The sequence below is a fragment of the Zootoca vivipara genome, chromosome 5, assembly GCF_965207765.1.
Source record: "Zootoca vivipara chromosome 5, rZooViv2.hap1.1, whole genome shotgun sequence".
Taxonomy (NCBI): Eukaryota; Metazoa; Chordata; class Lepidosauria; order Squamata; family Lacertidae; genus Zootoca; species Zootoca vivipara.
In genome coordinates, this window is record NC_142588.1 from 24,409,167 (window position 1) to 24,422,926 (window position 13,760).

General features: G+C 45.9%; 1 protein-coding gene across 1 annotated transcript; it reads left to right on the top strand.

The window, feature by feature from the left end:
- Positions 1 to 10,146: 10,146 nt before the first annotated feature.
- On the top strand, positions 10,147 to 13,760 carry ADO (2-aminoethanethiol dioxygenase). The gene has a single exon (XM_035138341.3). The coding sequence runs from the start codon at positions 11,698 to 11,700 to the stop codon at positions 12,493 to 12,495; it is 798 nt and encodes a 265-aa protein (XP_034994232.3). The 5' UTR covers positions 10,147 to 11,697; the 3' UTR covers positions 12,496 to 13,760.

Consider the following 13,760-nt stretch of genomic DNA (forward strand, 5'->3'; position numbering starts at 1 on the left):
AGGGATTCACGATGAGGTATATATTCCTGTAGAGCACACATTCAGTGACAAATTTGTGCATTCCTCTGTAATTTGTGCAATTCCCCCCCCCCCCCCGGTCCCACAATACTCCCATTACACCAGGAAAACTCAGAAGGAAGTTACTCAGTCACTGGCCTGACACAAACATTCAAATGGGTTTCTGAAAATCTTTGTCTCTTAGATTGGCAGAATCTCCTACCTAACCTATTTATTTATTTTCTGTTAAATGTTTGGTTTTCCAGCCAGATGGGTGGGGTATAAATAAATTATTATTATTATTATTATTATTATTATTATTACTATTAGCCAATAATACTAAGCTATGGTGTTTGTTTCTGAGTAATGGTAACAACCAAAACGGTTATTTCTGAAGTTGGCATTTCGTTTGTAGTCTATTATGGAGGTCACAACCAAAGAAGTGATTCATAAACCTCAAGGAAACAATTCATCATGTCCCTAGTTATGAAGTGATATCACCGTTTCACATCACCATAAGAACTGCAAAAGGAAGCCATTGTTTTCAGTCATTCGCTAGCAATTATTTCCAAAAGAAAGTGGCATTTACACAGGATGCCATTACAAGCAAAAAGAGAATTTGTTCACAACAATGGCAGTTCATCAAGATCTCTTTGTTCTAGGATAATAGGAGCTGAGACGCTACAAACCACTTCTTAAAGGTTGAGGTGAAAGAACGCTAGATGTTTTATTAGGGTAGATCACAGTCATCTCCATATTGCCTGAAAGGTGCTTGTAAAATATGTGCCTGTCCACTCTGATTCTCTTCAACTTTTTCAGCAACTACACATTCAGAAGTTTCTGTATTTCTCTTGCAGCACTAATGCAGGAATTGTGAAGTGGTATTTCCAGTGGGGGTGTGCAGGGAATGAGTCTTGGGAGAGTGAGTCTAGGACTAATTAAACATGCTAGTTCTTCTCTGCTCTGCCACCACTTCTTCTTTTTTTCCCACCTGCCCACCTACCTGCAAGTCAGCCTCTGGGACTGTGAAAACCAACGTTGGAAAGGATTTTCAGGAGTTATTCAATACACAAAGAATGAAGCACTCTCTCACACACACCCATCTTCCAATTTTCTCCTTCAAGAGTTGCCCTACCCTACCCAAGTATTCACATTACCTTGGCAAATGCAGGTTTGGGAGCATGTGTTGTCCAGGTAGCATATTGTCCTACTGAAGCTTACTGAAAGCTTGAAGCTTACTGTTGATTTTAATTATCTTTTGAATCATTTTATATATCTGTTTATAACTGTTTTATGTTAATTCTTTTGTAAACTACTTATTGTTGTTGTTTAGGCGTTTAGTAGTGTCCGACTCTTCGTGACCCCATGGACCATAGCACACCAGGCACTCCTGTCTTCCACTGCCTCCCGCAGTTTGGTCAAACTCACGTTGGTAGCTTCGAGAACACTGTCCAACCATCTCGTCCTCTGCCGTCCCCTTCTCCTAGTGCCCTCAATCTTTCCCAACATCAGGGTCTTTTCCAGGGAGTCTTCTCTTCTCATGAGGTGGCCAAAGTATTGGAGCCTCAGCTTCACGATCTGTCCTTCCAGTGAGCACTCAAAACCACTTATTACAATCAAGCAAAAGATGGGTGATAGAGATACCGTGTTTCTCATATTATAAGACACGTCTTATATTTATTTTTTCCTCAAAAAAACACACTATGGCTTATTTCCAAGGGATGTCTTATTTTTTTCCTCCTCCTCCTGCCGCGACCGGCATTGCTGCTGTGCCTATCACTATGTCTTATTTTCGGGGTATGGCTTATATTCCTTGAATGCTTAAAAATCCTGCTATGGCTTATTTTATGGGTATGTCTTAAAATATGAGAAACAGGGTAGATGATAGATAGATGATTGATAGATAGATGATAGATAGATAGATGATAGATAAATAGATAGATAGATAGATAATAGGTAGGTAGGTAGATATGAAAATAATGGAAAGAGCAAATATGGTCAAGAAGAATTCAAGTGCAACCTGTGTTCATCTGCAGCACAAATGGCCTGGACATAGAGACTTCAGGATTATAGCAGACCTGCTAAAGAAAAGTTGGGTGAGAGAATTGGAAATTAACTGGTTTATGTTGATTTTTTTTGTAAACCGCTTATTACAATCAAACAAAAGATAGATGATAGATAGAGCATGTGTCCCCATTTAAGAGAGCAACACCCAGCAACCTGTATTTTTGCATGTGTACCCCAGGCTGTCTTTATGACTGACATTTAGGATAACCATTACTTTGGGAGAACAACTACAGCCTGTCTTTTAGGCGTGGGCACCACCACGAGCCTTCACACTTGCTCTGGGGGATGTCAGCTTGTCACCACCACACTTGGTGCTTAACTATATCACTGTTTGGCAGGCCTTGCAGTTACCAACTATCCTTTTGAAAAGCAGGCAGTGCTGTGCTCACTTCTGAGCTGATGATGACAAGCCGACAATGTCCAGAGCAACTGGCCTTTTCTTTCTGTGGAATTCCTTATTGCTTCCTTGGATATATTTATTTCATCAGCCATGCATGAAGATGTGTAGAGATTATTGGGGCAACAGAACAGGGATGCGGAACTTGTAGTTCTCCAGACACTGAGTTAGGGTTAATAATAATAATAATTTATTATTTATACCCCAACCATCTGGCTGGGTTCCCCCAGCCACTCTGGGCGGCTTCCAACAAAATACCAAAATAGAGAAACCCATCAAACATTAAAAGCTTCCCTAAACAGGGCTGCCTTGAGATGCCTTCTAAAGGTCTGGTAATTGTTGTTCTCTTTGACCTCTGGTGGGAGGGCATTCCACAGGGTGGGTGCCACTACCGAGAAGGCCCTCTGCCTGGTTCCCTGTAACTTGGCTTCTCGTAGCAAGGGAATTGCCAGAAGGCCCTTGGCGCTGGACCTCAGTGTCCGGGCAGAACGATGGGGGTGGAGACACTCCTTCAGGTATACTGGACCGAGGCTGTTTAGGGCGTTAAAGGTCAGCACCAACACTTTGAATTGTGCTCGCAAACGTACTGGGAGCCAATGTAGGTCTTTCAGAACCGGTGTTATGTGGTCTCGGCGGCCACTCCCAGTCACCAGTGTAGCTGCTGCATTCTGGGTTAGTTGTCGTTTCCGGGTCACCTTCAAAGGTAGCCCCACATAGCAGTAGTCCAAGCGAGAGATAACTAGAGCATGCACCACTCTGGCGAGACAATCCGCAGGCAGGTAGGGTCTCAGCCTGCGTACCAGATGGAGCTGATAAACAGCTGCCCTGGACACAGAATTGACCTGCGCCTCCATGGACAGCTGTGAGTCCAAAATGACTCCCAGGCTGCGCACCTGGTTCTTCAGGGGCACAGTTACCCCATTCAGGACCAGGGAGTCCTCCACACCTGCCCGCCTCCTGTCCCCCATGAACAGTACTTCTGTCTTGTCAGGATTCAATCTCAATCTGTTAGCCACCATCCATCATTCAACCGCCTCCAGGCACTCACATAAGACCTTCACTGGTTCTGATTTGAAAGAGAGATAGAGCTGGATATCATCCGCATACTGATGAACACCCAGCCCAAACCCCCTGATGATCTCTCCCAGCGGCTGCATGCAGATGTTAAAAAGCATGGGGGAGAGGACAGAACCCTGAGGCACCCCACAAGTGAGAGCCCAGGGGTCTGAACACTCATCCCCCACAACCACTTTCTGAACACGGCCCAGGAGGAAGGAGCAGAACCACTGTATGACAGTGCCCGCAGCTCCCAAGCCCTCTCTAGACGGTCCAGAAGGATGCTATGGTCAATGGTGTCAAAAGCCGCTGAGAGATCCAGCAGAACTAGGAAACAGCTCTCACCTTTGTTCCTAGCCCGCCGGAGATCATCGACCAGTGCGACCAAGGCAGTTTCAGTCCCATGATGAGGCCTGAATCCCGACTGGAAGTGATCCAAATGGTCCGCTTCTTCCAGGCGTGCCTGGAGTTGTTCAGCAACCACTCGCTCAATCACCTTGCCCAGGAATGGAAGATTTGAGACTGGGCGATAGTTGGCTATATTGGCTGCATCTAAAGATGGTTTTTTAAGGGTTGGGGTGCTAAGGTCCCCCAGGCTTGCAACAGGAACTAATCTTTTTAGCAGAACACTTAACATGTATACAATGCATTTCCAAGCACGGGTGACAAGAAACTCCATGTACCGAGGCAGTATATCTCTGAATCATAGATGGTGGGGCAAAATAGAGTTTTGGTGGTTGCTTCTGGGTTTCCTGGGTGCATCTGGGGGCGCTTCCAGACTATCGCTGTTTTGGGGTGGGATTCAAATATATGCCAGCAAATTCAGGTTGTGCAATTAAAATTTGATTTGGTTCTCTTGTGCAACAAACCTAACCTGCCTCACCATCAGATTTCTGGCAATAAGGAAAGGGCTGAAAAGGGTGGGATAATATTTGCTTGATGCAACATTGTATGACCTCCCCCAAAACAAATCACAATGAATGCTTAGTCAATAGCCAACATTGTCTAACTTTTCCCACCAACTTTATGCAAACAAACCAGGATGAAAGCTCAATAAAGAGGTTGCCTGGAAATGACCCAACTGGACATTGGTGGAGACTGGAGGCTGGACTCAAGACTCACCACCAGGAGGACAATTCTTCTGTTATTAGTGCTTCACATACATTTTAAATCTCATCCCTCTGAGACAGTCCTCCGTAATCACTTGCTGTGTATCCATACAGAAGGCTGAGAACTAAGGAAATAGTGACTTTCCAGGAAGTGGTTTGTGAGATTCGCTTGCATCTTAAATAAGTTAAGCAAAGGAAGCTCACAGAAGGATAAACTGCCTGTACCCTCCTTCCCCATGAGCTCCACCCTGCATTGTTCAGGACTCTCCCCCCACCCTAACCTCCATAGAAGCCTTCCAGGGATGCAGGTGGGTAGAGGAGACAAGAGACTCTCCTTCTGTAAACTGATGTTGTTGGATGGACTGAATGCTGAATTAATTTAGCACAGAATCCAGGCCAGTGTTTCACAAACTCAGGTCTTCAGCTGTTTTTGGACTACAGCTCCCATCATCCCAAGCTAGCAGGACCAGTGGTCAGGGATGAAGGGAATTGTAGTTCAAAAACAGCTGGAGACCCAAGTAGGGGAAATACTGATCTAGACCTTCAACCAGAGGATGTCCACCTCATGCTCTTATGGTACAATCCTAACAATGTTTATTCAGAAGTAAGTCCTATTGGATTCAATGGGGCTTACTAACAGTTAAGTGAGGTTAAGTTTGCAACTTTAGCTATTACACCACTAGCTTTCTAGAAGCACACCTATCAGCAAAATTCCTCTCAGCTTTGAGTTATCATGAGACATAATTAAGGGAGAGGGCACAATGAGACATTATTGTAAGGAAGGGACAACACTAAACATCAGCTTATTTGGCTTCAATTGACTAGCTATCTAGCACACTTTCAACTTAATATCCAGCTTTGCTAATAGAAAGGCTTCTCCACCTCTTGCCCACTGCCTTCCAAGATCCCAATAAACCTAGAACAGCAAACATTTCCTCCTACTCAGTTTTTAGATTTCCAAAATGTACATGTATTATTTCATTTAACGCTTTATCCCAAAGGGACTTGGTGTGTGGTGAAAGCTTTAGTTACCACCATGTTTTTTTTTGGCAACCCAAATAGGTATCTGGTCCAACTCCGCCTTCTACCTTGGGAATGGAAAAAAGAAAAGTCTACAGATGTGGGATAATAACTCAATAAAAATCCAATGCTCTAGCACAGATGCATCTATTTAGTTTTCTTTCTTTCTAACATCTGGCTCGAAGGAAAATTGTGTTGTTTGAAAATTCGTATTATTGACTGTTGGCCATGCTCACGGAGGCTGATGGGAATCCAGCTCATATTGCAGAAGAATTTCTATACACATTAAGTGACTGGACAACAGCACTGCAAAATTAGGAGAAAAGTGAATTGTGAAGGATGGCTGTATTTTGGTTCACATCTTCTTTTGGAAAATGTGACTTAGTTAAGTTTGCCTTTAAATTTTCACTCATCTCCACAGAGAAAGCCCTACGGAGTTCAGTGGGTCTTGCTCCCATGTTACTGTGTACAGGATTGCAGCGTTGGTTTTCATATAAATCCTCAAAACAGTCTTGATATTCCCTGGTTTCCCTTGAAGAGTTACTTATTTTTAATTCTTAATTTGCTAAGTTACATATAATATTTACACAAAAGAAACTACTCTGCTGGTAGTACTCAAAGTATTTCTAAAAGAACCAGCACTCCATTTCTAAAGAAAGAAAGAAAGGAAGAAAGAAAGAAAGAACTGTAGGCTTACTCACATTTCTAAATTGATTGATCTGGGAAAGTTCTTCAGTTCCTGTCTGAGGTAGACTTTTTAGATATGTTATTTTGTTCCCTCAAGGATAATGCAGAATTTGAAGGTGGACAGCCTACCTTATTCTAGGGGTCACTCTTGAGTTGAAGATGAAATGAAGATGTTCAGCCACTGGCCTGGCTTCATGGCTAAGTCCTAATAGCACTGCCCCACCTCAAAGCTGCCTTTGATTGTAACCAGGCAGCATTTCCGTGGCAACGCCTGATGCTCCACTGTGTCATCATTGAGTGTCATCTGATTGGTCAGATTAGCCTTTATGACTCTAGGCTATGTCATTCAGCTGAAGGTCTGAAATAAGTCCAGTAGTGGTGTCAGTTGAGTTATCAGCCCAACAATAGCAAAAGAAGATTGTGTTTTGCAGTGGGGAATCAGGCAAAACCCAGACATAGCTGCCAAGTTATCCCTTTTTTAAAGGGATTTTCCCTTATGCTGAATAGGCTTCCTCATGAGAAAAGGGAAAACTTGGCAGCTATGCCCAGATCAATATCACCCATCTAGAACAATAGAGCCTTCAGCTTCATGAAAAACTTCATCAGGGAGTAAAAAAAGAGATGACTTTCCCAAGGCAGGGTATTCCACAACCTAGGCACAGGCAACAGACAAAATCCTGCTACAGGATCCTGACAACTGGTGGGAGGACATGTAGCAGGGCCTCCTCAAATGACCTAAACAATTGCGCAGGGTCATGAGAGGAATCGCTTCTCTTCTTTACAGTGTTCCAATGTATATGCAATCAGTTGGTCAAGAGACTAGTAGCCCTCACTGAACAATTGCAGGAGTGCCACGAAGGCATGCATGGGAAATCTCAGTCCCAGGGGCCTAAATGTGGCCCTCTCTATCCCTGAGCCACACCATCGCTGAGTGCTTTTACCTGGCTTGAAGGAGTCCTTGAACTCTGCCAATACTTCATGCTCCCCGGGAGGATAGAGAGGGGTATGTGAGTGTGAAGGAACTAGCTTACCAGACAAAGGTAAGATTCACATTTATTGCTCTGTCCACTTTTGCCTCTGCCCCTCCCCCACCATGTTTCTGATTACTTTTTGTAAATATTTAAGTGGGTCTATATATTAGGTAAACACGCCAAGTATCTGTTTTGTTTTTTAAAGGGTGAAGAATTTATAATTGATATGTGCTGCTAATGAAGGGCTTATTTTATTCTCACTATAAATTTAAAGCACTTTTATACCACTTTAACTGTCATTGTCCGTCTCCCACAGAATCCCCTTTTGGCAGTTTAATTTTGAATGTGTCCAAGAACCTTGAACCTTGCTTGCTCCCCCTCCCCCTGGTCAATTATTCCTGTTTTAATTTTAATTCAGGAAAGCTGATAAATTATTAGAAGTGGACATGATCATCTTACAGGGCTTTGAAACTAAAGGCAAAGACAAAGAGTCCAAGATCTCACGATCACGATGTTCTCCTGCGATTCTGTGTCAGCTAACTTTCCTGCTCAGGTTGCGAGAGCAGTACGTATTGCGAATGGTTTTAATATAGCCATTGTGACTTCAGTTTAAAATCCTCAGTGAATGAAGAGGATAACAAAGTGTGGATTGCATGCTTGTGATATACAGGAAGTACTGTATGTCACAAGTAAGATAATAACATGCATATGTGGGAGTTTCCAAGTTGACCGAGTTATCTTTGAAGTTGTGTTATATCTCCCAGATATACTCTTTTAATTTACATATATTGCACCAAGGATACATTCAGCCCTCACAAAATCTCCACACTATGCATTCTTCTATGATAAACTGACTCTGTATTTGATTCCCCCCCATCTCCCCCTTCTTTGTTACTTATTGACAGAGAGGCAAAACAGACCACAGAAAAATACACTTGTTTATAGACTCAATCTAGTAGAGCCAATGGGAGCTCTTTTTAGAAGTCTAATTTCCACATTTTGGGGGGGAGGGAGCTGGTTTTCATCAGGATAGCAGCGCACAGGAAGCGGGGTTAACCCTTTGCTTCCCAGCTGCCACCCCAATAAAAAGCATCATCCCCCACAAAACACATGTGACAATTAGGCTTAGGGGGAAATCCTCTAAACATTATTGTTGTGTAAGGCTGGGGAGGAGAGGCGGCATAGAAACACTGGCAGCAATAATGACCAAGATAAAGGGTCTGGGAACCAAACATTATGAATAACAGTTGAGGGAACTGGTTATGTTGAGCCTGGTAAAGAGGAGATTGAGTGGAGATATGATAGCCATCTTCAAATATCATGGAGGGTAGAGCTACTTGTTTTCTCCTGCTCTGGAGGGTAGGACCCGAAACAGTGGATTCAAGTTACAAAGAGATTCTGACTCAGGAAGAACTTTCTGATGGTAAAGGCTGTTTGACAGTGGAACGGTCTCTCTCAGGAGGTGCTGAGCGACTCTCCTTCCTTGGAGGTTTTAAAGCAGAGATTGGATGGCCATCTGTCATGTATGAATCTGGTTGAGATTCGTGTATTGAGGGGGTTGGATTAGATGACCCTCACGATCCCTTCCAACTCTACAATTCTATGATTCAATGTGTGATCTGTGGAACCCAAGGAAGAGGCTCTTCATTACAGTGGAACCTTGAGTTGTGGACATAATCCATCCCGGAGGCACGTCCGCAACTTGAAGCGTTTGCATCCAGAAGCGGTGCTTCTGCGCATGCACGAGCGGCGAAGCCTGGAAGTATAGCTTCCCCCTCCCCAAAGAATAATGGAAACTGTAGTTTGCCCCAGAACTACAATTCCCAGCCCTCTTAACAAAATATAGTTCCCAGAATTCTTTGTGGGGGAGCCATGTTCTTTGAATATATGAAGGTGAAAGATCTTAAATTACTCAAAAGCAACAAAGAGTCTGTTGGCACAGAGTGGGCTGCCACAGGTAAAAGATGGGGAGGGAACTGTTGCTAAAGCCCTTGGTTATTTAATCTATATCAGGGGTAGGCAACCGAAGGCCCGTGGGCCGGATGCGGTCCAATCACCTTCTCAATCCGGCCTGCGGACGGTCCGGGAATCAGCATGTTTTTACCATAGCTGCCAAGTTATCCCTTTTTTTAAGGGAAATTCCCTTATGCTGAATAGGCTTCCTCGTGAGAAAAGGGAAAACTTGGCAGCTATGGTTTTTACATGAGTAGAAGGTGTCCTTTTATTTAAAATGCATCTCTGGGTTATTTGTGGGGCATAGGAATTCATTCATTTCCCCCCCCCAATATAGTCCGGCCCACCACATGGTCCGAGGGACGGTGGACCGGCTCACGGCCGAAAAAGGTTGCTGACCCCTGATATGAATGTTTTGTTTGTTTTTACCTAGGAATTTTGTTAAATTGGAAATACTGTATTAATTTTGTTGCTGTGGGTTTGCTTGTTTACCTAATGGCAACATTGTTAAATTGTTTATTGGACCTGTTTGTATGATTCTGTAATTTTTGAATATTGTTTTTCCTTAGTTCCTTACTCTGGTACTGAAAACATTCAATGAAGAGTGGGCTATAAATACTGTGAATAAATAAATAAATATATGGTGTGGTGTTATATAAGAGACTGGCTGGGCTTAGAGGGAGAAGTAAGGAAGTTGTTGAATGGATGACACAATATTTGAATCTGCAGGAAGGGCAGAGAGTGCTGGCAAAGAAAAAAACTGAGCATATTACAGTTTTGATATGCAGCTTGGAGTCTCAGGAACTTAATTATCTCCTGAAATAAACTGATGCAAAGTTTGCTATATACAGCATTTCTCTGTCAAGCATTAAAATGAACCAGCAAGTTTTCAGTATTTTAATATTTACAACCTGATCCCAACCATTTTTACATTTATTTCAACTGAACATATTGCAGCCTTAATGGTCCACTCACTGCTGCAGCAGTCCTGTAGATCTACATTAATTCTTACTTCTCGGGTAAATATTAGGCATATTGGTTTAACGTCAATGGCAACAGGTGAAATGAAGGACCTGAAGTCAGTTGTGCTCACTGTAAAAATGATCTGTTCTTGCAAACCTAGCTGAAGAGAGTGGTGCATTTCACTGGACTTAGGCTAAACTACACAAGGTGAATAATTAAGTGTGGAAAACAAAATATTTGTGTCATGAAAATTCAGTGTTGTTGATATATAGAAGCCTACACCTTAAGCAAAACACGTGAGAGGTAGAATCATAATGCTACTCTCCTTTATTGGAAGGGCACAGTACCAATTTTAATTTTAAATGGTTCATTTTTCATTATTAAATGTTGTTTAAAATACATGTGTTCTTTCCAACTTAATATGTGTGCCTGCTTTATGAAAGAAATAGGGTGAGAGGGGCTAACTCTAGAACTGTCTGCCAGAAATTTGCCCCAGATCCTTCAAAATAAGGCTGTGTACACCTTTAAAGACTGGGATGCGGGTGGCGCTGTGGGTTAAACCACAGAGCCTAGGGCTTGCGCGGTTTGAGTCCCCGCGACGGGGTGAGCTCCCATTGCTCGGTCCCAGCTCCTGCCAACCTAGCAGTTCGAAAGCATGTCAAAGTGCAATTAGATAAATAGGTACCGCTCCGGCGGGAAGGTAAAAGGCGTTTCCGTGCGCTGCTCTGGTTCACCAGAAGCGCCTTTGTCATGCTGGCCACATGACCTGGAAGCTGTATGCCGGCTCCCTTGGCCAATAATGCAAGATGAGTGCCGCAACCCCAGAGTCGGTCACGACTGGACCTAATGTTCAGGGGTCCCTTTACCTTTACACCTTTAAAACCACATTCTTTCCCTCAAAGAATCCTGGGCGCTGTAGTTCCCCCTTCACAGAGTTACAATTCCCAACAACCCTTAGCAAACTACAGTACCCAGAATTCTTTGAGGAGGGACATAGTGTGCCAGCAGCCAGAACATGCAAACATTCCTAAATAGAAGTTTGCTGGGCGACCGTTTTTTTCAGGAGCCCAAAGACGCCTGCGGCCCAAGCCACAAGGTGACGGAGGCGGCCTGTCACCCCGAAGGAAAACACTCTTAAGACACGCGCCCCCCGCCAGCCTCATGGGAATTGTAGTCTCTCCGCGAAAAAGGAAAGGAGGCGGCCAGCAGGTTTTGCCCCATTAAAATCCTCCGTCCCTTTCAGCTTTCCTTTTTTTAAAAAACAGGGATACCCGCGTAGGGTCGTTTCAAGCAAAACGAAAGGAAAAACCCCGGAGAGAGAGAAAAACCGCCGACTGATGAAGAGAACTACAACCCCCATACTGCCTAGCGGGACCAATGGGGGGGAAGGGAAGCGGGAGGCGGAAAGCCGACGAGGCGGCGCGTGCGCAGAGCCTCGCACCATCCGCTGTGGGGAGGCAGCGGCGGCGGCGGCACGATGCCCCGCGACAACATGGCCTCCCTGATCCAGCGGGTGGCCCGGCAGGCCCGCCTCACGTTCCGCCCGCCGGGCGGTAACAACAACAGCGGCGGCGGCGACGGGAGCGGGCCTCGCTTCGCGGAGAACCTGCACCGCCTGCAGCAGCTGCTGAACGAGGTCCGGGCCGAGGACCTGCGCCTGTCCCCACGGGGCCCGTCGGCGGTGCCGGGCCTGGCTCAGCCTCCCGTGAGCTACATGCACATCTGCGAGACGGAGAGCTTCAGCATGGGCGTGTTCGTGCTGCGCGCCGGCGCCTGCATCCCTCTGCACGACCACCCGGGCATGGACGGGCTGCTCAAGGTGCTCTACGGCACGCTGCGCATCGCCTGCTTCGACGCCCCCGACGGGGGAGCCGGAGGAGCTGGAAGCGCCACCTCCGCGGGGTCGTCGTCGTCGGGGCACCCCCCTCCTCTTCCTCCTTCCCGGCCGGGCTCCCGCCGGCGCGCCCTGCTCCGCTCGCACCAGCTCTACACGCCCGCCTCGGCGCCGTGCCTGCTGTCGCCGCACACCGACAACCTGCACCAGATCGACGCCGTGGGCGGGCCCGCCGCCTTCCTCGACATCCTCGCGCCGCCCTACGACCCGGAGCACGGGCGGGACTGCCACTACTTCCGCCTGCTGGACGGGCAGAGCCTGCCTCCGCCCGCCGCCGACCCTTCGGGTCTGCCCAAGGAGGTGTGGCTGCTCGAGACGCCCCAGGCGGCGGATTTCTGGTGCGGCGGAGAGCCCTACCCGGGGCCCCAGGTGTCCCCTTGAAGGACGATCCCCAGACCCGCGATGCTCCTTGCCTGATCTGCCCGCCATCCGGTTTAGACGGAGGGAAGATGCGAGTCCTTTTCTCGTCCCCAAGGCCCGCCGTGAAGGGAGTGCCCAGCTCGCCCCAGGCCCCTCGACAGACTTGCTTCTGGAGGTGTTGGGGGAGAGCAAAGCCATAGGAGGAGTCCTGTCCATTCCCTGGCCAGAGGCCTTTTTTCCCTTCTGAACTTGCAGCTTCCTTCCTTCCTGCAGCTGCACCAGACAAAATGCCCTGCTTCCAAGAGGGCATTTATTGGGAGGTGTCTCGATTTGTTTTAGGGAGATAAGTCAGCATCTGCTGCTACTTCTGGTTCAGTTATTTCAGAGAGCATGAAGAACTCAACTCCACTGGCTTAAGGTGGAGGGGCAGATCTGCAGGCGACAATAAATGAAGAGTTAAGGAAGGAAAACAGGTCCCGCACCTACCCCAAACCCACATTTCAAATGGTACACATAGAAGTAGGGTATTTTTTGCCCACCTGCAGGCAATTCCCAGTAGCACAACAGCCAACTCCTACTTGGCATACAAACTGAGAACACAAGGTGGGCACTGCCTCTTTTCTGGCCAAGAACGTGGCCTGAGCTGCTTTGTTCTGTGTGTTTCTCAGCTGCTTGGAGCGGAGAGGGGAACCATCATCCACTCAGGACACATATTGTATTCCACAGCTCTTCCTGCAAGGAAGCTACTACAAAATCCGGAGCCTTCCTCTCCATTCTGTGCGTGCAAAGCAGTCAGGTGCCATTGTATTTATTCCTACCAGTTGCTGTGAAGATATGGAAGAATAGGTTTGGTTTTTTAAAAAAACAACTACACTACTAAGCTTAATTTAGAAATAAACTTTGGGCTGCAAACCCCCTCTTTTTCCTTTTTCCTTTTGCTACAGCTGAAAAAAATAAAAGGCAATAAGAATTCTTCCCTGAAGCCTGCTAGTTAACTTTCCCTATGAATGGTCCAGTACTTTTCAGTTCCCATGTCAATTCAGACCGATGAGAATGTTGTCCTGCTCCTCCTCTCCTGGGTGGATTTGGGAGAAAAAATGTACCGGTACTGAAAAGCCAAGAAAGATACTAAATTGGCTGGAGCAGAGAGCAGTTTGGTATATAACTGATATTCAGGTTGCATCCTGTGCAAGGATGCTGCCAGGTTAGAGATTATCCTGTGGGGGAGAAATATTGTATTAAGGAAACATGATTTTTAGATATTAAAAACTCAGAATTCCTGATTA